This window comes from Trichosurus vulpecula, chromosome 4, assembly GCF_011100635.1.
Source record: "Trichosurus vulpecula isolate mTriVul1 chromosome 4, mTriVul1.pri, whole genome shotgun sequence".
Classification (NCBI taxonomy): domain Eukaryota; kingdom Metazoa; phylum Chordata; class Mammalia; order Diprotodontia; family Phalangeridae; genus Trichosurus; species Trichosurus vulpecula.
Window position 1 is genome coordinate 32,474,996 of NC_050576.1, and position 25,256 is coordinate 32,500,251.

The 25,256-nt window shown below is 45.3% G+C and overlaps 2 protein-coding genes across 3 annotated transcripts in view; both read right to left on the bottom strand.

Moving 5' to 3' along the window:
- LOC118847820 (cytochrome P450 4A11-like) overlaps window positions 1–13,194 on the bottom strand; it is a 38,239-nt gene extending 25,045 nt beyond the window's left edge. For both annotated transcript variants that reach the window (XM_036756454.1, XM_036756455.1), the window contains exons 1-4: window positions 12,978–13,194; window positions 4,094–4,235; window positions 1,693–1,737; window positions 1,024–1,151 (exon numbers count right to left, since the gene is read on the bottom strand). In XM_036756454.1, coding sequence (XP_036612349.1) covers window positions 1,024–1,151; window positions 1,693–1,737; window positions 4,094–4,235; window positions 12,978–13,169 — 507 coding nt within the window. In that variant the 5' untranslated portion in view covers window positions 13,170–13,194. The remainder of the gene's footprint in view (window positions 1–1,023; window positions 1,152–1,692; window positions 1,738–4,093; window positions 4,236–12,977) is intronic.
- A 2,257-nt stretch (window positions 13,195–15,451) lies between these two features.
- LOC118845836 (cytochrome P450 4A6-like) overlaps window positions 15,452–25,256 on the bottom strand; it is a 33,643-nt gene continuing 23,838 nt past the window's right edge. The window contains exons 7-12 of the mRNA XM_036753875.1: window positions 24,591–24,697; window positions 22,780–22,970; window positions 22,498–22,631; window positions 18,032–18,096; window positions 16,185–16,267; window positions 15,452–15,892 (exon numbers count right to left, since the gene is read on the bottom strand). Of these exons, the coding sequence (XP_036609770.1) occupies window positions 15,727–15,892; window positions 16,185–16,267; window positions 18,032–18,096; window positions 22,498–22,631; window positions 22,780–22,970; window positions 24,591–24,697 (746 nt within the window). The 3' untranslated portion in view covers window positions 15,452–15,726. The remainder of the gene's footprint in view (window positions 15,893–16,184; window positions 16,268–18,031; window positions 18,097–22,497; window positions 22,632–22,779; window positions 22,971–24,590; window positions 24,698–25,256) is intronic.

Genomic DNA, 25,256 nt, shown 5'->3' on the forward strand with positions numbered 1-25,256 from the left:
CAGAACGGGTTCATTCCCAAGGCACTAGTCATCCAGGGCCAGGCTCTTGCCTCTGGCTTTTTTCCTGGTTGATGTATTCAACTGAGGAGACGAAGACTAAGTCTTGGCCCCAGGACCATGTACATGGCCTTCATTTTGCTTCTGTCCCTGTCATCTTTTCTTTCTTGATTTTTTAGGTGAAGGCAGTTGGGGGTCATTACCACCTTGTGAGCTGTGAAAGGTCAGGAGAGGGGACCACCAGAAGTCTGGGAGCAGAGTCCATGGCAGGACTTGACAAAAGCTAGATGATGAAGAACAAAGTTCAGAACAACCTGCCCTGCCCAGACCAACAGTCATAGAGATGCCAAATTGTCCATCCATTGGCTGTGCTCCATTTGGAAGTGAATTGATGGGACAAACACTCTGCAGAATTTTTTTCTGAGCCCACTCTCTCTGGGGACTGAGGTGGTATACAGGAAACTGTGCCCCCTGGGGACAGGGGTGGAAAATGTTTGTGCTCCTATACTTGCTATATCTACAAAGTAAATATCCCTTCGTGCATGCTAATTGATGTTAATGGTTAGATAGAACTGATGCTAATCAGTGGTAGCTAACAGGGGAGGAAACACATCAGAATGGGACCAATCATATAAGAGAAAATAGCCCTACCCCACCAATGCCCATCCCTAGAGCCCTAAGGGGAGATGTGTCTTGCCTGGCTGGGGAAGAGTGAGTCCAAAACCATCATTACATAATACAAAGTGGTTAACTAGGAAGGGCACTTAAAGATGAGGCAATTGGGCAGGGCTTCAGGTGGTAGAAGGTGGTACTTGGTCTGTGTCTTAAGAGAAGAAAGGGATTCTGTGAGGTAGATGTGAAGAGGGAGTACATTCCAGGCATGGGGGTAGAGGAGAAATGACAAGGCACAGAAATGGGAGGTGGAGAACAGCATTTGTGGTACATAGAGACAGCTAATTTGGCTGGATCATCAAATGTGGGAGAGAAAGTAATGTCCATGTATGTGCACCCGTGGATGAGACTTACCAGCATCACTCGGGCGGAGTCTGCCATCAGCGCCACATAAGGCTTCAGGATGTCACTGTGGAAGGCAGGTGTCAGCAGTCGCCGGTGCTGGAACCACACTGACCCGTTAAGGACCAGCAACCCTTTTCCTGAGCCCCAGGAGATAAGACAGTCAGGGCCAGGAGTGGAGAAAAGGGCCCAGAGGGCCCCAGACCTGGGTCGGTGGGATAAAAAGCCTGTCTGCTGGGTCCTTTGCTAGGCCAAGCTTCAGGGAGGTGGTTGTACAGTTAGACAGCAGCTATTACCTACCTTAGCCTTGGACATGTGAAGCCAAGGGAAAGTTGCCTGAGGTGGTTTTGTGCCCCCTGACTACACTAAAGAGGGAGCCTGTCTGTGCCCACAGGGAGTTCTATATCCTTGGGTAAATAGGGGCTCTGGGTTACAGAAGAACTGAGTAAGAGAATGCACGGGGTGCCTCTAAGCCTATACCCCTATAGGAGCTCAGAGATGAGCCTTGGCTAGCTGATCTGGGAGTGTCAGCCTCCTTTCCTGGCAAGATGGCACATCTACCCATCAGCCTTCATGTGGGGGGCTGTGAGCCACCCCAGTGTGTCAGGCATCCTGCATTCCTTCATTCAGCTGGCATTTTCTGAGTTTCTAGGGGCCTAAGCTAAGGTGAGAAAGACATACCAATCCAGGGAATGAGAAATTTGTAGACGTCATGAGACTTTGGATCTGAAATGAGAGCCAGGGAAGAGCCAATTAGCAAAGGGAGCAGAGAGATTTCCCATCCTCACCTGCACCCTACACACACACACACACCCTGCACCCTACACACACACACACACACACACACACACACACACACACACACAAATACACATATACATACAACACACACTGACACACCACATACACATGCACACACCACTTACACATGCACACACTCACACATACACATACACACATCACATATACACACCACATTCACACATACACATGCACATACAACACACATATACATACGATACACACGCAAACTTCCACACACACATCACACTCACACACATGAGAGGTCCCCTGGGGACAGACATGGTTTCGTCAGGAGGAGAAAGATATATCTAATGGGAAGGCCTGAAGGAACACAAAGGTTGTCAGAGCTGGGAGGCACTTTCGAGGCCATCTAGTGCAACCCCCTCATTTGACAGAGAAGAAAATTGAGGCCCAAAGAGAGGAGGGGACTTGGCCCAGATTAGCCAAATAGGGGGGGAGCAGAGTGAGGATGCAACCCCATTTGGAATGATCATCCCCCCCCACCTCCCTTAGCTCTGGACCTGCATCTCCCTGATGAATTGATTGAACCAAGAGATAAAGAGCTCTCCCCGTCTATAGCCCAGCCCCTCCTAGACAAAGCCCATCAGGGCAGAGTCTGGTGATGTTCCATCATCCCTCCTTCAGCATCAATCTTGGCCTACCCATGGGGAAGACATTGCCTTGTGTGTGTCTGTGGGACTAAGAGGTTCTGAGATGCCAGAGCCAAGCTCCTTGCCACTCTTCTCTGCCATTTCCTCAGGGAAGCCCATGGGAAGCCTGGTGAAGATGACAAGGGAGTGGGGGGGGCAGGAGGAAAGTCTGCTGGGGGGCCCATCCCTGTGATCTAGAGAAGACCTGGGCCCCTGCGCCCCTTGGCCAGCTCTAGGGAGACTAACATAAGACAGCTCAAGGTCATTGATCTTTGGGCTGGCAGGGATCTTGTCTGATTATCTCATCCAGCCTCCTGCTTTCAGGAAGGAAAGACGTTGACTATGCCCATTTTACAGATCAAGCCACTCAGGCCCCGAATCACCCACTAGCAGAACTGGAAAGAATGTCAGTGACCTTCTAGTCCAACCCATAGACAAAAAGAATCTCACAATAATGTACTGACATCTATTGACTTTATAACCCTGGCAAGTCCTTTATATTCTCTCAGACCCCATTTCCACCTCCTTAAAAAGGGGATAATAATCCCAGTGGCTCCTACCCCACAAGATTATTGTGAGAATCAAATAAGACCCTTCGGGTGAAGCATTAACCTGTAAGAGCCCCAGAAATGTCAATGAGTCTCATTCCATTAGATGCAAGGTGGGTGAGTACAGTGGTGTTCTTCAGGTCAAGTCCTAGTCTGAGCCGGGAGGGATCCCCAAGTTGTTTGGTCCAGACCATGGGGAGGACTCCAGAGGGAGCTTCCCTTCCCATATCTCTGATAGGTATGGTCCAGTCTCTGCCTGGAGACCTCCAGTGTGTGTATGGGGTGGGGGGATCCCATCAGCCCCTGAGGCAGCCCTCTCCTCTCTGGGTAGTATTGATTTGGGGGATGTTCTTCCTGCCAGTGAGACTTAATCTGCCTCCTTGAAACTTTTTCTCTTTACTCCTGAGCCAAGCAGAGCAAGGCCAATCACTCATCCCCATGATAGCTATCCAAATACTGGAAGACCACTAGCATGCCTCCTCCCCATTCTCTACTTCACCAGCAGCATCTTCTCTTCTCTAGCTCCCTAAACACCTGCTCTGGGCTATCAGGAACATCAGGTCAAAGGCCAACATTGCTGAAAGACTCCCTTCTCTTGCCTCCTTCCCTGGGAGCCAGTTGCATGGGAGGCCCCGAAAGGAAGCCAGGCCAGTAAGCAGCCATGTGCCAGCACCAGCCCCTCCAGCACCAAATCCAGTCATCTCCCTAGATGCCCTGATTCCTCATCTCCACAACACCAGGGGCGCTGAACCAATGGGCACAGCCATCATCTCAGTTCCCGACTGAGATGGCAAGTTTTAGAAGGACAGGCCCAATTGCTCCCTGGCCTCTCCTTTGGACACCTTGGGCATACCTTGGACTAACCAGTTGTCTGGCTCGTAGACTTTTGTGGCATCATTGACACACTGATTGGTCTGGCTACTGGCTGACCCATCCTCTACCCCACTGGCTACATCTTTGGCTGAATAGCTTGCTAATCATTAGTTAAATTCGGAGGGCTAGTTCATTGACTGAAAGGGAGGAACTCGATAGAGGAAAGGACCACCTTCCAGCCCCAAAGCCACAGAGAGTTGTTCTTACCTCTCTTGCTCAATATCACCTTCATGTATTCAGGGTCATAGACTTGGAGAAGATTCCAGGAGCCTGAGAACCACCGGGGAAAGGCACATGGGAATTTCTCTGCCAAAGAAATCATTTTGCGTAGCTCCTTTTCCACTGGAAACTGAAATCAAGAAGCAAACAAGCCAATGGAGAGAGAGAAGGTCAAGCCTGAAGGAGTGCGAAGAGCAGAGGGGTTTGTGTGAGGTGGGGGGTCGGCTCCAGGCTCAGGACTCCTTTGGAACAGCCACTGACCAGGGAGGGAGCCCTTGGCCTAGGCTTGCATCTAGCCGCAACGTTCTGCTGCAACAACAAAAATGTTTCTTAATTAAGGATTCTTAATATTTGTCCCTGGCCCTGAAAGAAACATGAAACTCCTCAAGAAGGGAAGTGTCCAAACCATCAGCTCATAGAGACACAGAGCATTTATGCAAAATTTGACTTCGGACATCATCTAGGGAGAGGGAGAGGGAGAGGGAGAGGGAGAGGAAGGGAGAGATACTCTCAAATTTTCAAAAGGATCTCATCTACTACTCAGGAGTGTCTTCAACAATACACACCACTGCCTATCTTGTGTAACTCATGGATACTCCAAAAGTTCCTCATTAAGGGGTCTACCAAATATGCTGGGGGTCTTGCTCACTGATGTTCTCCCATGAGCCATTTTTTGGTATTAATAAGGTACATGATTTTTTCTATACCTTTTAGTATCTTCCCTTCCTTCAACTTAAACCTGAACTATTGAAACAAGTAATTAAAAATCAAAACTGTCAATCTAAAAATGGGAAATGGACAACAAAAATGACATCAACACTGACTATAGTAATTTCACATGGAAGCCAACCCAACATGAGTCATCAGTACGGTTTGGCAGCCAAAAGTGCTAATTTGATTTTCAGTTCCATTAGGAAGGACATAACTTCCAGAAATAAGGAGGTGATGGTCCTGCCATCCTATTCCCTTGTCAGACCCCATCTGAAGTATTGTCACCAGCTCTAGTTCCTTTTCTCTCGATGTACTCTTAAACCTCCTCAATCTGACTCATCATTCCACCAAAACTGCTCTCTCTAAAATTACCAACGATCTCTTAGTTGTTAGATGGCCTTTTCTCAGTTCTCATCCTTCTTGACCTCTCTGAAGACTTCAACACTGTTGACATACATATAGATAGATAGATAGAAAGATAGATAGATAAATAGAAAGAAAGATAGATAGATGTTGATCTGTGTGTTGATCTCCTCCTTGATACTCTCTTCTCTTTAGTTTTCAAGAAATCCCCCTTCCTCTCTTTCTCTCCTGGTTCTCCTTCTACCTCTCTGACCACTCCTTCTCTGTCTCCTTGACTGGATCTTCATCCATATCACACCCTCTAACCATAAATGTCCCTCAGGGTTTTGTCCTAGGCCTGTTCCAACTTCCTTCCCCTCTGTCCTGGCCTCTACCACCTCTCCAGACTTCTTTGACTTTATTTCTCTCCACAAATTCCAAGATGCAGCCATATTCAATTACTTGCTATTTCTCATAGCCAAAACTCCCTCTCCTGGTTCAATGTCTTTGCCATGGCTGTTCTCCATACCTGTTATGGAATATTCTCCCTCTTCATCTTTGCTCTAGATTCCCTCTCTTCTTTCAAGACTCAGCTCACATCATGCCTTCTATCATCCTCCAGATGCTGGTACCTTTCCCTCTGAGATGACTCCCATCTGCTCTATTTATATTTTGTCTCCCTCATTAGACTGTGAGCTCCTTGAGGTCATGGACTCTTTGGAGATAAATAATATTTGTTGACTAACTCCATCTCCCTTGTATTCTATGTGCATTTGTGCAAAAGCGCACTTCAGAGATGGGAGGAGAGAGAGGTGCCATTGCCCTAACCTAGTTTCTTTCCAGTCTTCTCTGGGCGATGTGTTACCTGTGGAACCAGACCGCTGAGGACTCAAGTACGCTGGCTTCCTTGGACATTGTCAAGCCTAACTCAGGCCCCACTTTAGGACCATGAAACACCAAAGTTCAAGCCATCTTGTGGCTCCCCCATCATTCTGAGCTGGCATTGTTAGAGTCCTGCTGGTGAAATTAGAGATACTTTAGAGAATTGATACATGTCATGTCAAAGAAGGATTGGGTTTGTTCTGTGTGGCTATGTAGAGAAGTCCTAGGGAATCGAGGAGAAGGAGTTGCAGAAATTAGCGCTCTCTGAAAATTGTCTAGTAAGTTCCCCATCCCTGGAAGAATTTAAGCAGAGGCTGATTCGTTACTGGGCACAGGTGCAATTTACACAAGTCATTCATGTTGCATATAGAGGGTGGATTAGACGACATTCAACAATACTATTGGATTACAAGAAATATGAAGGAGATTGTCTCAGAAAAACCTGGAAAGATTTGTATGAACTGATACAAAGCAAAGTGAGCAGAAATGGGAAAATGATGGATGCAATAGCAACAACTCTGTAAACACAATTAACTTTGAAAGTCTGATGAACTCTTGTCAGCACAATGACCAAGCACAATTCCAGAAGAGCCATGATGAGATATCCTACTCATCTCCTGATGGAGAAGTGATAGACTCAGGGTAGAAATTAAAACTTTTTTTGGCACGTGGTCAATACAGGAATTTGGTTTTCTTGACTACTCATGTTTAGTACAGAGATTTTGTTTTTCTTTCTTTCTCAAGAAAAGGGAGAAGGAGAGAAAGGTGGAGGGGAGAGAAGACAGATCTTTGTTTGAAAAAAATTAATTTTAGAAAATGGTGACTCCCAGCTCTGAAATTCTATGATTTTAAGGGGTTGGGTAAGTAACTCATCTCTCAATTGTCTCATCTGTAAACCTCAACTGTCTCATTTGTAAAGTGGAAATAATTATTCCTGCCCTGACAATGGCATGGGCATCCTTATGATCATCAAACAAGACGCCATCTGCAAGTTGTTGTTCAGTTTTAGTCCTTTCTGACTCTTTGTCACCCCATTTGGTGTTTTCTTGGCAAAGATACTGGAGTGGTTTTCCATTTACTCCTCTAGCTCATTTTACAGATGAAGAAACTGAGGCAAACAGGGTTGAGTGACTTGCCCAAGGTCAAACAGCTATTATGTGTCTGAGGCTGGATTTGAACCCATGAAGATGAGTCTTCTCCAACTCCAGGCCAGGCACTCTAACCACTGTGCCACCTAGCTACCTTGCCATCTGCAACAGGGCTTTGTAAACCAAGAAGTTTAAGTATGGTATAAGTTTGAGTCACTTGAATTAGGATCTTCTTTGGATACAATTCAGAGACTGGGCAATTAGTCTCTTAAAACACCTCTGACAGCCAGTGTGACTTTATAGTTAGAGAGCTGGTCTTAGAGATAGGAATACCTGGGTTTCAGTCCTTCTACCACATCCAGGTTGACTGACCCTGGAGAACTCCCTTCATCTCTCAAGGCTCCCAGGCAATATTTTTTATTTTTTTTAATGTATTTAATATTTTATTTTCCCCAGTTACAAGTAAAAACAATTTTTAACGTTTGTTTTTTAAAGCTTTGAGTTACAAATTCTCTTCCCTCCTCCCTCTCCACTCCCACTCGGTGAGAAGGCAAGCAATTCAATACAGGTTATACATGTGTAGACATGCAAAACATTTCCATATTAGTCATATTGTGAAAGAAAACATAGGCAAAAAACTCAAGAAAAATAAAGTTTTTAAAAAGTATGCTTCAATCCATATTCAGACACCATTAGTTCTTTTTCTGGAAATAGCATTTTTCATCGTAAGTCCTTCAGAATTGTATTGGATCATTGTATTGTTGAGAATAGCTAAGTCTTTCACAGCTGTAATATCACTGTCACTTTGTACACAGTACATTTCACTTCACATCAGCTCATGTAAGTCTTTCCAGGTCTTTCTGAGAGCATCCTGCTCATCATTTCTTATAGCGCAATATTATTCCATCACAATCACATACCACAATTTATTCAGCCATTCCCCAATTGATGGGCATCCCCTCAATTTCCAATTCTTTGTCACAAGAAAAGAGCTGCTGTAAATATTTTCATACATATGGGTCCTTTTCCTTTTTGTTTTTTACCTCTTTTGGGATACAGACCTAGTAGTACTATTGCTAGGTCAAAGGGTTTTATGGCCCTTTGGGCATAGTTCCAAATTGCTCTACAGAATGTTTGAATCGGTTCACAATTCCACTAACAATGCATTAATGTCTCATTTTTCCCACATCCCCTCCAACATTTGTCATTTTCCTTTTCTTTCCTATTAGCTAACCCAATAGGTATGAGGTAGTACCTCAGAATTGTTTTAATTTGCATTTCCCCAATTAATAGTGATTTAGAGCATTTTTAATATAGCTTTGATTACTTCATCTGAAAACTGTTCATATCTTTTGATCATTTATCAGTTGGGGAATAGTGCTTATTTTTATAAATTTGATTCAATTCTCTGTATGTTTTAGAAATGAGGCCTTTATCAGAGAAACTTAGCTCAAATTTTTTTTCACAGTTACTATTGCTAACTGTACTTCCCTCCACCCTATTTTCTCCGCCCTATTTATTCTATTCTCTCTCTCCTTTCACCCTGTCCCTCCTCAAAAGTGTTTCACTTCTAACTACCTCCTCCCCGAATCTGCCCTCCCTTCCATTTCCCCACCCCCTTCTTTTGTCTTCTTCCCCTCCTACTTTCTTGTAGGGTGAGATAAGTTTCTATACACAATTAAGTGTGTATGTTATTCCCTCTTTGAGCCAATTCTGATGAGAATAAGGTTCATTCACTCTCCCTCACCCCCTTCCTCTTCCCCTCCACTATAAAAGCTTTTTCTTGCCTCTTTTATGTGAGATAATTTATCCCATTCTACCTCTCCCTTTTCCTTTCTCCCAGTACATTCCTCTCTCACCTCTTAATTTTATTTTTTTAGGTATTATACCTTCCTATTCAACTCACACTTGTGCCCTCTATCTATATATCCTTCTAACTGCCCTAATAATGAGAAAGTTCTTATGAGTTAAAATTATCATCTTCCCATGTAGGAATGTCAACTTCCTTATTAAGTCCCTTATAATGTCTTTGTCTTGTTTACCTTTTTTGTACTTCTCTTGAGTCTTGCATTTGAAAATCAAATTTTCTATTCAGCTCTGGTCTTTCATCAAGAATGCTTTAAAGTTCACTATTTCATTAAATATCCATTTTTCCCTTGAAGGATTATACTCAGTTTTGCTGAGCAGGTGATTCTTGGTTGTAGTCCCAGCTCCTTTGCCCACTGGCATATAATATTTTAAGCTCTCTGATCTTTTAATATAGAAGCTGCTAAATCTTGTGTTATCCTAATTGTGGCTCCACAATACTTAAATTATTTCTTTCTGATTGCTTGCAATATTTTCTCCTTGACCTGGGAGCTCTGGAATCTGGCTATAATATTCCTGGGAGTTTTTATTTTGGGATCTCTTTCAGGAGGTGATGGGTGGATTCTCTCAATTTCTATTTTGCCCTCTGTTCTAGAATATCAGGACAGTTTGCCTCTGCCTCTGCCTCTGCCTCTACCTCTGCCTCCTCTCCATTCTCCATTTCAATGGCTGAAGGCTGCCTCCTTAACTTCAGGTTTACTGGCTAGATTTCTTTCTCAAAAACCAAGCCTTAAACCCATTCACTCTGGAGCTCATAGATTGGACAATAGGTCTTTGCCCTCCTAGCACAGAGTGAATGTAAATGCCAAATAGTAACTGTTTCTCTTTTGGCTAGGAACCCTGAGGGTCTTCCTCTCCCAGTTTGATTTTTTTGCAGGGGAGGAGGAGTTTTGATTAAAGGGGCCATCCCTTGATTAACTTCTTAAAGAAGCCTATTCACTGAATGGGCATTACCTCGCTCAAAGTGAGAACCTGAAAAGACCTTAGCCTGTAAGGGCCAGGGTTTCACAATGCATCCTGGGCCATCCCCAGTCATCCTGATGAATATCTGGTCATTGGATCCAGATGGCTCTGGAGAAAAAAGGGAGGCTGGTGACCTTGCACAGCCCTCCATCACTCAAATCAAAGTCAACTACAAATTATATCATCATTTCCTTGATGTCATGGTCCTCTTTGAGAACAAAGGACAAACACAATTATCTCTCCTGGATCTATTTTCCAGATCAGTTATTTTTCCAATGAAATGTTTCACATTGTCTTTTATTTTTCATTCTTTTGGTTTTGTTTCTTGATTGCTCATGAAGTCATTAGCTTCCATTTGTTCAATTCTAACTTTTAAGGAATTATTTTCTTCAGTGAGCTTTTGGATCTCCTTTTCCATTTGGCCAATTATACTTTTTAAGGAGCTTCTTTTCTTCAGTGAATTTTTGTGCCTCTTTTTCCATTTGGCCAATTCTGCTTTTTAAGGCATTCTTCTCCTCGTTGACTTTTTGTGCCTTTTACCATTTCCCAGGCAATTTTCTAAATCTAGGAGTTATGGAGAAAGCACTGATTTCTTTTGGTAGAGAGAGGTTCTTACTGAGAGCTCTTTGCACTGGTGAAATTGTAGGTCTAGCGAAAGCAAAAAAATATCCCATTGATCTCATGCCTCTATTCTGAGGCTAAAGCTCCCTGGCACCTTGTTTCCAGATACCAGAAGTGACCATTTGGCTATTAATATCTATCTACTGAACATGTACCAAAATCCCTTTGGCACCAGACAGTCTGATAGTTCTTGTGTTTTATCTTTTGCAGAGCTTCTCTCATTGGCTCAGGAAACAGAGCTGCCAGTCTGGGATCCTTCTTGTCCATAGTGGGTTGTTAAGGTTTATGGCAACAGAGTGGGACCAACCCAGTTAGGTAAGAACAACCTGGCAGCAGTACGGGGAGCCTCTCCTTCCAGGATTTTGGAGTGGTTTGTGAGATCTGATAGGTATTTGGATAGCCCTCAAGCTGAAAAATCCTCCCCCTTAGCTGTGAAACTTCATCATTCATGGTTTGTTTCTTTTGGATCAACATTAGCTTCTATAAGCTTCTCTTTGAAAAGATTACTCCCATCCCCTGGAAGGGGAAGCAAAGTGAGCCCCCAACATTCATTCAATAAACATTTTCTAAGCACCTAGTGCAGTGGTTCCCAAACTTATTTGGCCTACTGCCCCTTTTAAAAAATTATTCAGCACCCCCCTGGAAGTCTACTTTCTTTAACCCTTTAACAGTTTTTTTTACCTGTGTCATTTCAAAAAAAATGTATGTTTGAAATGATAAATCTTAAATTTAATGATTTATTGTGAATTTGTGGATTTTTTTCCTGCACTGAAATTTTGATGACATGATACTGCATCATGTAACCATATAGTATTGTATTATAAATAAGTCATTACTTGCACATATTCCTGTAGATGCATGCTGGATTTCCCAACAATGTATGAGATGGTCGCCTGCCAACACTTGCTTGTTGAGACTTGGCAACAGATTTCACCACTGATTAGTTGTAACTTGCACTTTGTGTGTTTATTTGGAAAAAAAATGTAATTACTATGACTTTAACTCTGTTACACAACAGGTGAAACAGTACAAATGGTTTTTCAGATTTTTCTTATCTTCTCTTCTTTCCTTATGCTTCTACCACCCCCTTATTTTTATTCAATGCCTCCTAATTGCAACTCAGGCTACTACTGCCCCCCTGGATTGGTCCAGCACCCCCCAGGGGGTGGTATCACCCACCTTGGGAACTTATGATCCTAGTGAGAGCTTAGTGTTTGGAACTGGTGGGGGAAGAAGAGGGTAGAAAGCACAGTTGAAGTCTGAATTACAGCCAGTTCCCTTGTGGATCTCAATGTACCAATGGTGGAGATAAGACAAATTATAGTCCAAACGATGATGAGGTCAGGACCACAGGGCAGGTACAGATAATGAACCCTAAGAATTTGGAGGAAGGAAAGATGACATCTTACTAAGAAGACAAGATTCAGGGGACACGTGACTGGCCTCTTCCAATACTTGGAGGGCTATCATATAGGAGATGGACTGTGTGGCCCCAGAGCGACAACCAGGACCTTTAATTACAAAGTGCCCTTTTCTAGCTCAATGTCTAGTCAAACCTTCTATGAGAGCTGACAATGTAATGTACTACTTGAAAGGTGGTGAGCTCCCCATCACTAGAAGTATTTAAGGACAGAGCAGCTATAGTGTAAAGGAAAGAACACTTCGCTGCGAATCAGATCAGAAACTAATCCTAGTTCAGTCTGTAGAGGTTATATGATTGGGGGAAGTCAGCCTGAGTTCCAATGCCTAGCACAGTACTTGCTTGAGAAATGCTCTTTGACTGACTGACTGGCAGACATGGCCCTTGTCGTCCTCATCTGGCAAATGGAGAAGTTGGATTATCAGAGGTGGGGAACTTGCAGCCTCAAGGCCACATGTGGCCCCCTAGGCCCTCAAGTGTGGCCCTTTGACTGAATCCAAACTTCACGGAACAAATCCCCGTAATAAAAGGATTTGCCCTATAAAACTTGGACTCTGTCAAATGCCCACACCCAAGGACCTAGAAGGCCACATGTGACCTCAAGGCCACAGGTTCCCCACATTAGATACTAAAATCACAAATTTGGAGCTTAAAGTGGTCTAGAAGTCTGTGGAGTCCTGTCCCCTCCCTTGCCAGGCTCCCAAGTATAGTATTTTAGCCTTATCTATTCTTTTCCTGATGGAGGCTTGATGGCCATGGTCAGGGGTGTTGTAGAGGACATCCCTGCTGAAGCCTTGTCTGGACTTGGTGCCTCTGAAGGGCTTCCCACCTCCGACTCTGTGGCTGAGACTTCAAGGGAGCTTTCTAGAGGACCAGTCCAAGCAACCATGCCTCCCCTGGCCCCTCCATAGATGAGCAGACAGATAGCCACTTCACACGCAATCATAGCCTCACTCCCTCCTCGCAGGACATCACCTACCTCCAAGACATTCCCATAGAGCCAGTGGGCAGGAGGGCCTGGGAAACTCTGGAAATCTCGAAGCAGCCTCTGTCTGCGTATATACAACTGGACTGCCTTCAACACCAGCAGGCTCAGACTCAGCAGGAATGAGATCTGGAAAAGCCCAAATATATTGCCCTGGAACCAGGCAAAGGAGAGCAGAGAGCTCATGATGCTGCTTCCCCAGTCACTTTCTGACAGAACTAACACATCCTTCTCTCCTCCTCCCCCTGACCTTTATACCAGGATCTTTGTAACTGCAGTCAGCAGATTTGGCCCTAATCCCAGACCAGAGCTCACTGCCTCCATGTACATTTTGAACACTGGGAAAATCAGGAAAACAGAAAAAATCATGTGGGATTTGGAGTCAGAGGGAGCACCTGGGTGATTTGCTGGGGGTGTGGGAGGGGGCATTGCTGAGGGGAGAGAGGACAGTGCTAAGACTTACAGAAGCTTCACAGAACAATTAAATGGTCCACATGGAGAGAGGGAGAGTATGTGGAGATTTCACTCAGAAGGGGAGAAGATCTGGCCCCTCACTGGAGAGACTCAGAAACATATGTGCAATATCCCAGAGCCTAGGAATTGGGGAGCATAGAGGCACAGATCCAGAGCTGTAAAGAGCATGAGAGGCCAACTAGTCCAACTCCTTTATTTTGCAGATGAGGAAACTGAGGCATATATACAAGTGACTTGCCCAAGGTCAGAAAGACTGTAAGGAGGAAGTAGAGTTTGAACACTGTTCTTGTCATCTACCTGTCAGAGATAGGATTTGAATACAGGCCAGTGATCTTTCCATTGAGCCTTTGGGCCAGTAACAGGAATGGTTAGGCTTTCCTGTCAGGATACGACTCCTTTCTATGGGCTCTCATTGACCACAGTGGTGCCCTCCAAAGACATTTGCCTGGGCCAACAGCAGCATCATGGAATGTGTGCACCCTCCTGGACCTTTGCTGAACTGAACTTGAATAAAACTTTCTAGGTTGAACCAAACAGTTAATACTTACTGGTAGCAATCATTGTAAACTCTCCATTGTTTGATGTTATCCTGTAATGCGAGCTCTCCAATCTGGAATCACTTCAGTAAACATGCTAATGCCCATAAAAGCATATAAGCAAAGACAGGCAGGATTGTACTTCTCCACTGCTCTGACCCATGTCGATCCTGTGGCAGGCTGCTGCTTGTCCTTCATTCTTAAAGAGAACCATGACATCAGGGAAGGTGATGCCACTACATGCAAGTTAATTGGATTTAAGTGAGGGAGGGCTGTGCAAAGACAGGCAGATGATGCTGGAAGCTTCCCACTGGATAAAACTCTTGACCTCCCTGCAGTGGTCTCTGAGTAATTTTTCTTCTGCCTTAGAGAGCTAACTTAGATCCTCTCCCAGTCTGGGGACCCAATGAAGAAATTCTACCTACCTGAGCCTCACCCAAGGTTGGTATCGATGACCCTAAGAACATCTCCACCACATCTGGGTCTGATTAGGAACACACACACACACACACATACGCACACACTACATCTGGCACCGATGCACTGATTACCTGTCCTCAACCAAGCCCATTCTTTTTTTGCTATTTGAACCCCAACTTTGAGCATGTTCTTTGCCCAACACATCTCCTTCAACTTCAGGCTAGTTGAGTCCCTTGCATCTATAGATGCCCTCACCTCAGTTTTCTGAGAGCCATTCGTAGGGTCCAGAGCTGCAATGGACCACCAAGACCATATAACCCCTCCTTTTACTGCTGTGGGAACTGAGACTTCAAAAGGACCAAGAACACCCAGGTTGTATCAGAGGCAGGATTCAAATCTTCCTCTTCTCACTCCAAATCCAGTGCTCTCCCCCATGTACCACTCAGTCAACTAACATTTTAAAGCACCTACTATGTTCCTGACACTGGATATACAAAGTAAAAGACAGTCTCTACCCTCAAAGAACTCACAGTCTAACAGGGGAGACAGCATGTAAATAACCATGTACAAACAAGCTATGGGGAGGATAAATTGGAAATGATCAACATTAAAAATAGTAATAATAGTGAGCTAGCATTAAGGGGTAATCGGCAAAGGCTTCATGGAGGAGGCGGGATCTTAGCCTCACATGGCTGACTTACACTGACTGTGCCAGCACTAAAACACCCCACTCTTTCCCACATGACCATGATTCTACCTTGTTATAGATGTCAAGGAAGGGAGCAGGAGATAGATAGGACAGCTCCTCTGCTAGGTTCCAAGTGGCTGTCACTGAACAACACCAGAAAATGAACCCCCCATCCCTGTAGGGTTGTTACAGTTGCCCAGGGGTCCCCCAAGAGCTCTCCATTCCCTGCTGCCCCTGCTCAGGGGTCTCCCCTGCCAGTGTCCCCATCCTCTCACCTCTCTTTTCCTAATCAATCTCTCCTCTTCTTCGCTTTGCCCACAGCCATCACTCCCCACAAAAAGCCTTAGAACTGTGATCCCATGATTGAATTTTTATTGCAGATAAAAGTATTTGTGGGTAAACAGAGGAAGATGGGGATGGAGGACAGGTAGACAAAGGCCCTCCCCACCCCCCAGTTGAGCCTAGGCAGGGCTGGCTGGCTGGGTCAAGGGTGGGGAAGGAGGTAGGATGGGAGTGGGGAAAGGGGTAGGGCATGGGAAGGGGTTGGGTGGGAAGGGGGAGGGGGTAGGAGTGGGAATGCATGGGGGGCAAAGGACTGCCATCTTCCTCCTTCAAGGCATCATCCTCAGAGCTTTTTCAGCTTCAGGTGGATCCCATTCTTGGACCTGAGGACCAGCCTGGACATAAATTCTGGAGGCCGAGTGTCATCAGGTGCCAGGTGGAAGCGGAGCAAGGTCAGAGCCACAACAACCTTCATCTCAATCATGGCAAACTGCTGCCCGATGCAGTTCCTAAGGATGCCACGGGCCAATGAGAACAGAAACAGGGAGGGCTCAGCAGAAGGTCAGGCCTTCAGGGGCTTGTAAAGCCTGCCTGCAACCCTGACCCACGCCCCCAGCCCTTTATCTCCTCTGGCTCCTTTTCCTTCACCACTGACACACACACACACACACACACACACACACACACACACACACACACATACCAAGCTCTCTCTGGACTCCATGTCTTTACTTCGGCCATTTTTCTCTCTATCTACACATATGTACGGACACACACAGATCATTACTAAGAAAAACCCACCTGGAACCAGCAGAAAAGGGAAGGAAGGCATGGCTGTGCCGGGAGGCAGAGTTCTCTGGGGAGAATCGCAGAGGATCAAACACCTGCCAATCAATGCCAGCATCAGTGGGAGGTGGGACTGGGTGGGGGTGGGAAGGGTCCTACTTTCCTTGGCTCACAGACCCAGGATGATTCTCCTCCCCTTCCCCACCCCCCTGCCAACTCCAGGCCTATCTTCTACCACCAACTTTTGGGATCCTTTGGTCTTCTGAGACCCATACTATACTTGGGCCACCCTCTCTTTGATTTTTGTGCCATTCTCTGCCAACCACTGAACTGGTCTAGCAACTTGTTCAAAGAGCTTAGTACTAGGTTCCTGGGCTCCTTACCTCACCCCCTACTCTCATCCTCCTGTGTTCCAATATTCCTGTTAACCTCAGATCTTGCATCTCTCTGAAGTACACCATGACCAAAATTGCGAAGTCTGAAATTCCTCTTCCCAACCATAACCTGCCTCTCTCACCTCCATACTAAGGCTACTCTTGACTCTCATGGTGATTTTAAGCCACCTAGCCCATCCCTGGTCCTATAGTACATCTCCCCTCACTTCCAGGTTGGCTTTTCTCCATATCCAGCTTGGACCCCATGGTTTGCCTTTTCAATGTCTCACAAACTACTACACTAGATGCTCTTGCCCACTTGGTTAGAATTCCTTCCCTCCTAACCTGTGGGTCTCATCACTGGGTCACCCCCCACCACCCACCTTCTTTGCTCCTACTCCAGGGCTACTGGAGAAAAGCATGAAATGGAACTGATTTCAGCAGCTACAGATTCGTGGCACTCCTGCCTCTGATGCTCAGTGGTCAAGACACTTATCTAAGCCTCAGTTTCCTCAACTGCAAAATTGAAGGGATTGACCTTTGTGGCTCCAGATTAAGGACTCTGTGACCCTCCCTGTTGCCTGACAAGCTTTCTCTTCTATCCATATTAATTCTTTCTTTCATTCCCCTTGGTTACCAGTCATGACTTCTCCACTCCTTCTGCCACCAAGCCCAGCCTCAACCTCATACTTATGGCAGATGGCCTGACCCACTTCTTAACTAACTCCCACCCTGATCCTCCTCAGCCTAGTATTTCTCCATTTCTCAAACTTCCCCCACATTTGGAAGGGGGCCTCAGCAAATGTCCAATCAAGCTCATGGCCAGGAAAGAATCCCGCCTACAACACTCCCCCATGAGTGGTCATCCAGCCTTCACTTGAAGGCCTCCTGAGGCAGACAGTTCCCACCTTTGGACTGTTAGGAACCTCTTTGGAGCTTTGCCCTTAGACCCTGATTCTGCCTCCCAGAGCCAAACAGAACAAGTCTGACTGCTCCTGTACAGGACAGCCCTTCAGGTATTTGAGGACAGATAACTGTCATGTGCCCCATCCCCCTTCTCCAGCCTAAAAAAGCCTAATTCCTTTAATGATCTTCCTATGACATGTCCTCCAGGCCCTTCCCTGTCCTGGCTGCCTTCCTCTGGACATTCTCCAACTTAGCAATGACTTTTTTTGAGACAATTGGGGTTAAGTGACCTCCCTAGACACAGCTAGTGTCTGAGGCTGGATTTGAACTCAGGTCCTCCAGACTCCAGAACAGATGTTCTATCCACTGCACCACCTAGCAGCCCAGCACCGGCCGTCTTGAACTGTGTTGCCCAGAGCTAAGCACGGTACTCCCTCCAGACACGGTCGTCCCCACCAACACCAATTTCATTGTCTTTTGCATCATCCCCCAAATGGGCTGGAGTATCCTCTGTTGGTCATCCCCGAGCAGCGTCTTCTACCTGCCTCCCTCAAGCCCATCCCCTTTAGGGGGCAGACGCACCTCTGGTTCCGGCCACACGTTGGGATTGTGGTGAAGGGCATATATGTTGATAGTGACATTGGCTCCTGGAGAGGTGAAAAGAAGCAGCTGGAGAGAAATGCTGACCTGTGCCCTCCCCCAACCAGAGCAGCAATAAGAGCCAGCACCCATATGGTAAATTAAGGTTAATAAAGCACGTTCTGCATTATTGCAACAACCCGATGATCATTCCCATTTTACAGATGAGGAAACTGAAGAGGTGAAAGTCATGTGACTTGCTCAGGGTCATGCAGCTAGCAAAGTGGCTGCAGCAGAATTCAAACTCAGGTCTTCCTGACTCCACATCCAAAACTTTAGCCACTGTTCTACCTGGTAGGCCATAGGTGCTGGGCCCTCAGTCCTCCAGCCTGAGAGCTGGGGAGACCTAAGGCCTAGCTTCATGGCAGTAGCCAGGCAGTCCATGGGCCTGGCTATTTGGTCAGTAGAAGGACTAAAGTCCTTATAGTACCTGAGTCACAGAAGCTTCTAGGACCTAACCAGATCCCACTGGCACCTCACCATCTCCAGCCATGGTTGTGAGTTTGCAGGGGAGGATACAAGCCACCAGGGCATCAGGGTAAAAAGTTTTGTGGGGTCAGGTTAGATCAGGAAAGTGACCGAGCCCTTAGAGATCCCTACTCAGGCTCAGAAGACCATGGGACCATAGGACCTAGAGCTGGAAGAAAGCTTCATTGAGTTCCCCACAGATATAGAAATGAAGACTCTCGAAAAGGTAATCAAGAAAAAGAACAAGAAAAAGAAATTGCAAGGGACTTACTAAAGTTGAACTGTTTTGTTTACATTCCTACATGGAAAGATGATGTGTATGATTCATGAGACCTCAGTATTAGGGTAGCTGAAGGGACTATGCAGATATATATATATAGATATATATATATATATATGTTTATGTGTATATATATATATATAAGTATATGTGAGTGTGTATATATGTATATATGTATGTGTATATATATAGAGAGAGAGAGAGCGGGCACAGGGTGAGTTGAAGATGAAGGGAAGATATCTAAAAGAAATAAAATCAAACTAAGGGATGAGAGAGGAATATATTAAGAGAGGGAGATAGGGAGAGATAGAATGGGGTAAATTATCTCACATAAAAGTGGCAAGAAAGAGCAGTTCTGTAGGAAGAGAAGAGAAGGCAGGTGAGGGGGGGATGAGTGAATCTTGCTCTCATCGGATTTGACCTGAGGAGGGAATACCATACATACTCAATTGGGTATCTTACCCCACAGGAAAGAAGAGGGAAGAAGATAAAAAAGGGGGGGGGGATGATGGAGGGGAGGGCAGATGGGGGTGGAGGTAATCAAAAACAAACACTTCCGAAAGGGGACAGGGTCAAGGGAGAAAATTGGATAAAGGGGGATAGGTTAGGAAGGAGCAAAATATAGTTGGTCTTTCACAACATGAGTATTGTGGAAGGGTTATACATAATGATACACATGTGGCCTATTCTGAATTGCTTGACTTCTTAGGGAGGGTGGGTGGGAAGGGAAGAGGGGAGAGAATTTGGAACTCAAAGTTTTAAAAACAGATGTTCAAAAACAAAAAAAAAAACGTTTTTGCATGCAACTAGGAAATAAGATACACAGGCAATGGGGCATAGAAATTTATCTTGCCCTACAAGAAAGGAAGGGAAAAGGGGATGAGAGGGGAGTGGGGTGACAGAAGGGAGGGCTGACTGGGGAACAGGGCAACCAGAATATATGCCATCTTGGAGTGGGCGGAGGGTAGAAATGGGGAGAAAATTTGTAATTCAAACTCTTATGAAAATCAATGCTGAAAACTAAATATATTAAATAAAATTCCTATAGTTCTTACTACAAAAAAAAAAAGAAATGAAGACTCTCAACTGGCAATGACACCAGTGACATCACCTGACCCCCTCAGTGGTAAGGGGCAGAAGCATCATTAGAACCCAAGTTTCTAGCTGCCCATCTAAGCTCCTTCCCTTCCACTCCACTAGGTTGGATTCCTGATCTACAATGGACTCCCCAGATCTGGACCACTGCTCACCTCCACCCTTTGGACCTCCATGGTCCACAGACACCCTGACACTAACCCAGTGGGGCTTCTCAATTAATGCTGGTTTTCCTCTCAATTCAGCCTGCTTCCTCTTCCTTGGCCTCATGCAAGGATTTCTGCAACCTTCCAACACACAAACACATATAGAATAGGGAATTTGCCTAATCATCAACATATATTTTTCTGATCTTGAGAAAGCTGAGACCCTCAGGGCTTAGGGTGGAAAGTACCAACCTAGACCAGGACTAGGAAGAGCAAAAATAGGGTGAAACAAAGCACACCCTCAGGACAAAGATTTTCTATGATTAGATATTAGGATCACCTCTCCTCAGATCTCAAACGCTGTCTCTATCTGGGCAGAAGATCAGCAAACTTCAGAGGCCAAGGTCCACGAGGGCCAGAGGGGCACTGGCTTTTACTACTGTCACTGAGACTGGGCTCAGCAATGACCAATAGCCCTGAGAAGGGACCAACTTCCCTCACACTCTGTGAGAAGCAGAGGCAAGAAACCAGCTTGGGCTCTGTTGCCTCTGAGATTCCTACCAGCTCTGAATCTAGGACAGAACCATCAATACACCTGGAGGATGTCCAACCCTCTTTTGGACCTCTCTGATATGGAGGAAGTTTATCCTGATATCAAATCTAAACCTACATATCTAAAACTCTGCCCCACTCCCCCCAAAAAAAGTCCAATCTACCATGGAACAGCTTTCCAAACACTTGAAGACAGAGATCATATTCCTTCTCCCTTCTCTCTTCCAGGTGCGAGGATTAAAACAGCAAGGGATGTTGGAAATTGAATGGACCACACTGACTCCATCTTGTAACTCAATTCTGGAGCCAGCTCAGTTCCCTTTCTATTCAATTATGGGTCTGGTCCAATTTCTGTCTTGTGAGAAAACTTTATTCAATTATGGGAATTGTAAGAAAATTGTATTGCCTTGTTTGAACCGAGTCCTACATGGAGAGAAGCTGGACCACCTGACCTGCTGCTTAGAGACCCTTAAACTAAGGACCAAGTTTATGCTGATCAAAAACCCAGTCAGATCTGAAGACCAATGCAAGGAGTTTTCTCACAATTACACATCTCTAGCAAGCCACATGTCTTATCTGAAAACTGGCCCTCTAGTGGTAAATCAGTCATTGTTTCTATGTTCCTTGGATTGAACACCTCTTTTTTTCTGATTTCAGGGCACTTTCCCTTCCCAACTTGAAAAGTTCCTAATCATTCATCCAATTAGAAATCAGATTAATCAATTTTAAATCCTGGTTAATTGTTTCTGATTAATTAATTGATTGTTTTTAATGCATGAAAATCTGTCATACCCTGTATTCTGTGTCCAGTGCTAAAGCTGAGGGACCATTTTGTAACAACAATGTTGCTAGCAGTTGCTGTGGAGGTGTAAGACCAACAACAAAACGAGCAACACCAGCACACAGGAGGGCTGCTAGCACAGACTTATTGGTCTGCTTTTCTAAGGAAAGCAACTTTAAGGGGTTTATAATCTCACTTTAATTAAACATACATATATCATTCACTTAGTTCAGGGGGGGAAAGCTAGCACCCTGAACTTCAGAGAGACTACAAACAGAAATTACAAGCAGAAATCATAAACAGAGAAAATAACACAAATCAACAGAAAGGTTTCTGTCTGACCTTAGCAATACATACATAGTTACCAGAGAGACAGGCACCAACATCTGGGTTTTCAAAGCCCGGGGGGACTCTTTAACTGCTACCCAGAGTCTCGTTTGGCCTGGTCCCAGTTTTTTGGGCAATTGGCATGCATTACTTAATAAATCGATATTCTTGGAAACTCTAACCTTCATTTCCTCGATCATTTCATCTTTCATCTGACACACAGGGTAACCATTCCCAGCCCCATTCCAGTCAATGGCTCTCTGGCCTCATTTTGGTCCCTGATCCTGATCATTGATCACCCTTTCTCCACACTCTTCCCTTGAAAGGGACCCTTTCCTGGAGCCATAAGTGGCATTAGAGTGAAGCAGCAGGTGGAACACTGAACCTGAAGTCAAGAAGACCTGAGTTCAAATGTGACTCCAGATACAAGCTGTATGACCCCGTGCCTCAGTTTCCTCATCTGTAAACTAAGCACAATAATATCACCTACTCCCCAGGATTGTTGTAAGGATCGAATCATATAATATTTTTAAAGCACTTAACACAGTGCCTGGCACATAGTAGGTGCTTAATAAATGCATGTACCCTTGCCTTCCCTGGGGAGTACTCAGTGAGGGGACTTTGTGGGATCTCAAAGTCTTATAATTAATTTGTTGAAGAGTTTTGGGTCCTGCTTTTTCAGAGGTTGCCAAATCCAATCTCCCAGCCACACAGAGAGGGCCCCACAAGCTTGTAGAATGAACAAGTGGGTGTAACTTACCTGCAGGTAAGGAGCGGCCGTCAGGGAAGGTAAGGGGCTTGCTGAGCTGTCTGGAGATGCTTGGTACTGTAGTATAGAGGCGGAGGGACTCCTTGATGCACATGGTGGTATATGGCATCTGGCTCAGGTGCTCCCTGAAAGCACAAAGAGATCAAAGGATGGAGAGACTGTCAAGGGGGAAAGGATCAGACCCAGAATGGGACTTCTGGGGGACCAAGAGTTTTCTCCTCTAGAGCACAAAGGGGGAGAAACAAAGCAGACCATAATCCCACAGCCACTCACCAAGTGATGGATGTGCCATCTCCCAGGATGCCCCTGATCTCCTCCCGACATTTCTGCTGGTGCTCAGGATTTGTGGCCAGAGAATAGAAAAGCCAGGAGATGCTACTGGAAGTGGTGTCGTGACCCTCAAACATGAAAGTGTCCACCTCAGCCCTCAGCTCCTTGTCTGACAAGCTGTCTCCATTCTCTGTCTGGGTAAAGAGAAGCCACTAACATCAGGGGCCAGCCACCCCTTATCGAAGGTCTGCCGTGTGCAGGAGCTTATGCCAAGGAAGTGATGAAGTTTAGAAAAGACCCAGGCCCTGCCCTCAGGAAGCCTACAGCCAGCCTACTCAGGGGATAAGACACAAGTGCTCCTAACTCCAAACTCCAAACTTAAAAGATGCAAAAAAAGATTAGATGGACTGTGGCTTCAGGGAAGGTTTCTGGGAGGAGGTGGCCCCCCATTTGGGCGTCCAAAGATAACGTATTTATTTTTATAATTTGCAATTTGAATGCCCATCAGTCTCCACCAATGAGGAGAGTCATATGCCACTGGGCTTGATCTGCTGGTTACACAACTATGTGAGGCTATATGTGTCCATCAATGAATCAATGAGAAAAGCATTAACTAAGCACTGACTATGTGCCACTAGGTATTGTGTTACAAGTGAGAATAGTTGTCTTTGAATGATAGAATTTCAGAGCTGCATGGACCTTGGCCTCTCCTCCTTGAACCAGGCCAGGATCAATCAAATACACAAATACACACACTCATAGACTTGACACATTGCAACAGCTTTAGTTATCAGCAGGCATTTCTTGCTGTTCATCCAAAATAAACCTCAAAGTAGATGTGACAATTTGAATAATGTCCTTCTCTCTAAGACTGACAAAGATCATTCTTTGGGAGATTTTTCATGCCCAGATGAACCAAGCCTCATTTCTGTGACTCATCCTTCCATAAATCCTTTCCTGAGTCTACTGTGTGCCCAGAAGACTGAGACCCTCCCACTGGGGATTCAAAGCTGAGTGGGTCATGAGAAGATCAGTTGCTTTCAGATGCTTATCCTAGAGAAAAGAGAGAAAGGTCACTTACTGAACTGAAGTAGGAAAGGAGTTGTTTGAGAAATACAGATTATGAGTTCTATTTGAGATATTGAATTTGAAATTGCTACAGAAAATCCAGTTCAAGATGCCCAAAAGGGGAGAAGCTAGAGCTAAATAAGATAAAAATTCAAATAAAAAAGCTAAAAAACAGATGGAGAGTGAGAATAATTAATGACTGGCCTAAATGTTCCATTGATATCCATGAAATTTCAAGAAATCTATAGAAGGCCCTAACCTCTTGGATGAACTCACTAAGGAGGACTCATGGGAAGATATGGTCCAGGGTTTCAAAGGGTGAGAGGGGATAGGTGGGCTGCAATCAGTACCACTAGGAGTACCCCAAGGTGGGATATTCCTCTATTAAAGCATGGGGGTATCAAAATCAGCTCAGAGGATTTCCCTCTGTGACTAAATATGGTACGAGGAGCTCCTCATGATGATGAGTGGCAGCTCTGAACAGAGCAGATGACAACTGTGAAAAGATCAGATTTGAGAATAGTCCTATGGGCCACAGAGACCCTACCTGGACACTCCAGCCCCACCACCTGCATAACCTCTCAAATCAGGATGACTGCTCCTGCAGGGTCACTCAGGCTCACTCTGGTCCCAGGGCCTCTCAGGACATCAACACAGGGAAGAGGGGAAAGCACCAAAAAAGGGAAGGGATGGGAATCTGCTTTCCTCCCACCTAGGGGCAACCACCAGGCTTAGCCAACTCTCACCTTGGCACAGAGGAGGATGTCCAGGAAATCCAAGTGTCGTTTCTTCAAGACAGTCTCCAAGCTTCCTTCCTCCTGGAGGTACTGCTTCCTCTTCCTAATCACCATGTCTGCAGGAAAGGGGTTCATGGTCACAGACCATAGAGACCAAGCCCCCTTGGGAATCCATGAGCTCTCAATGCCCATGGGTTACTCACAGACTACTCTCCCTGGGCTTCTTCCATGGTGAAGAGAGCACTGGACTTGAAGTCAAGAAGAATTAGGTTCCAATCCTGCCTTGGGCACTTTCTAGCTGTGTGACCCTGGGCAGGTCACTTCACCCCTCCCTCCCTCAGTTTTCTCATCTGTAAAATGAGAGGGTTGGATTCAATGACTTCCAAAGTCCCTTACACTTCTCTAGCTATGATCCTGTGAACTCACACTTCTATCTCCCCTCCACTGAGGAGTGCCAGGAGTTAGGCTGTGTGTGTGTGTGTGTCTGTGTGTGTGTGTGTGTGTGCTTTTTCAAGAAAGATTATGTTTGAAATTAGGATTCTAGGTGTTTTCCTTCTGAAAATTACTTCCTGTATATATCATATATGTGTATAATTGCATACATATTCCTTCCCCCCATTAGAATGAGAGCTCCTTGAGAGTGAGAACAGTGTTTGCTTTTCTTTGTATTCCAAA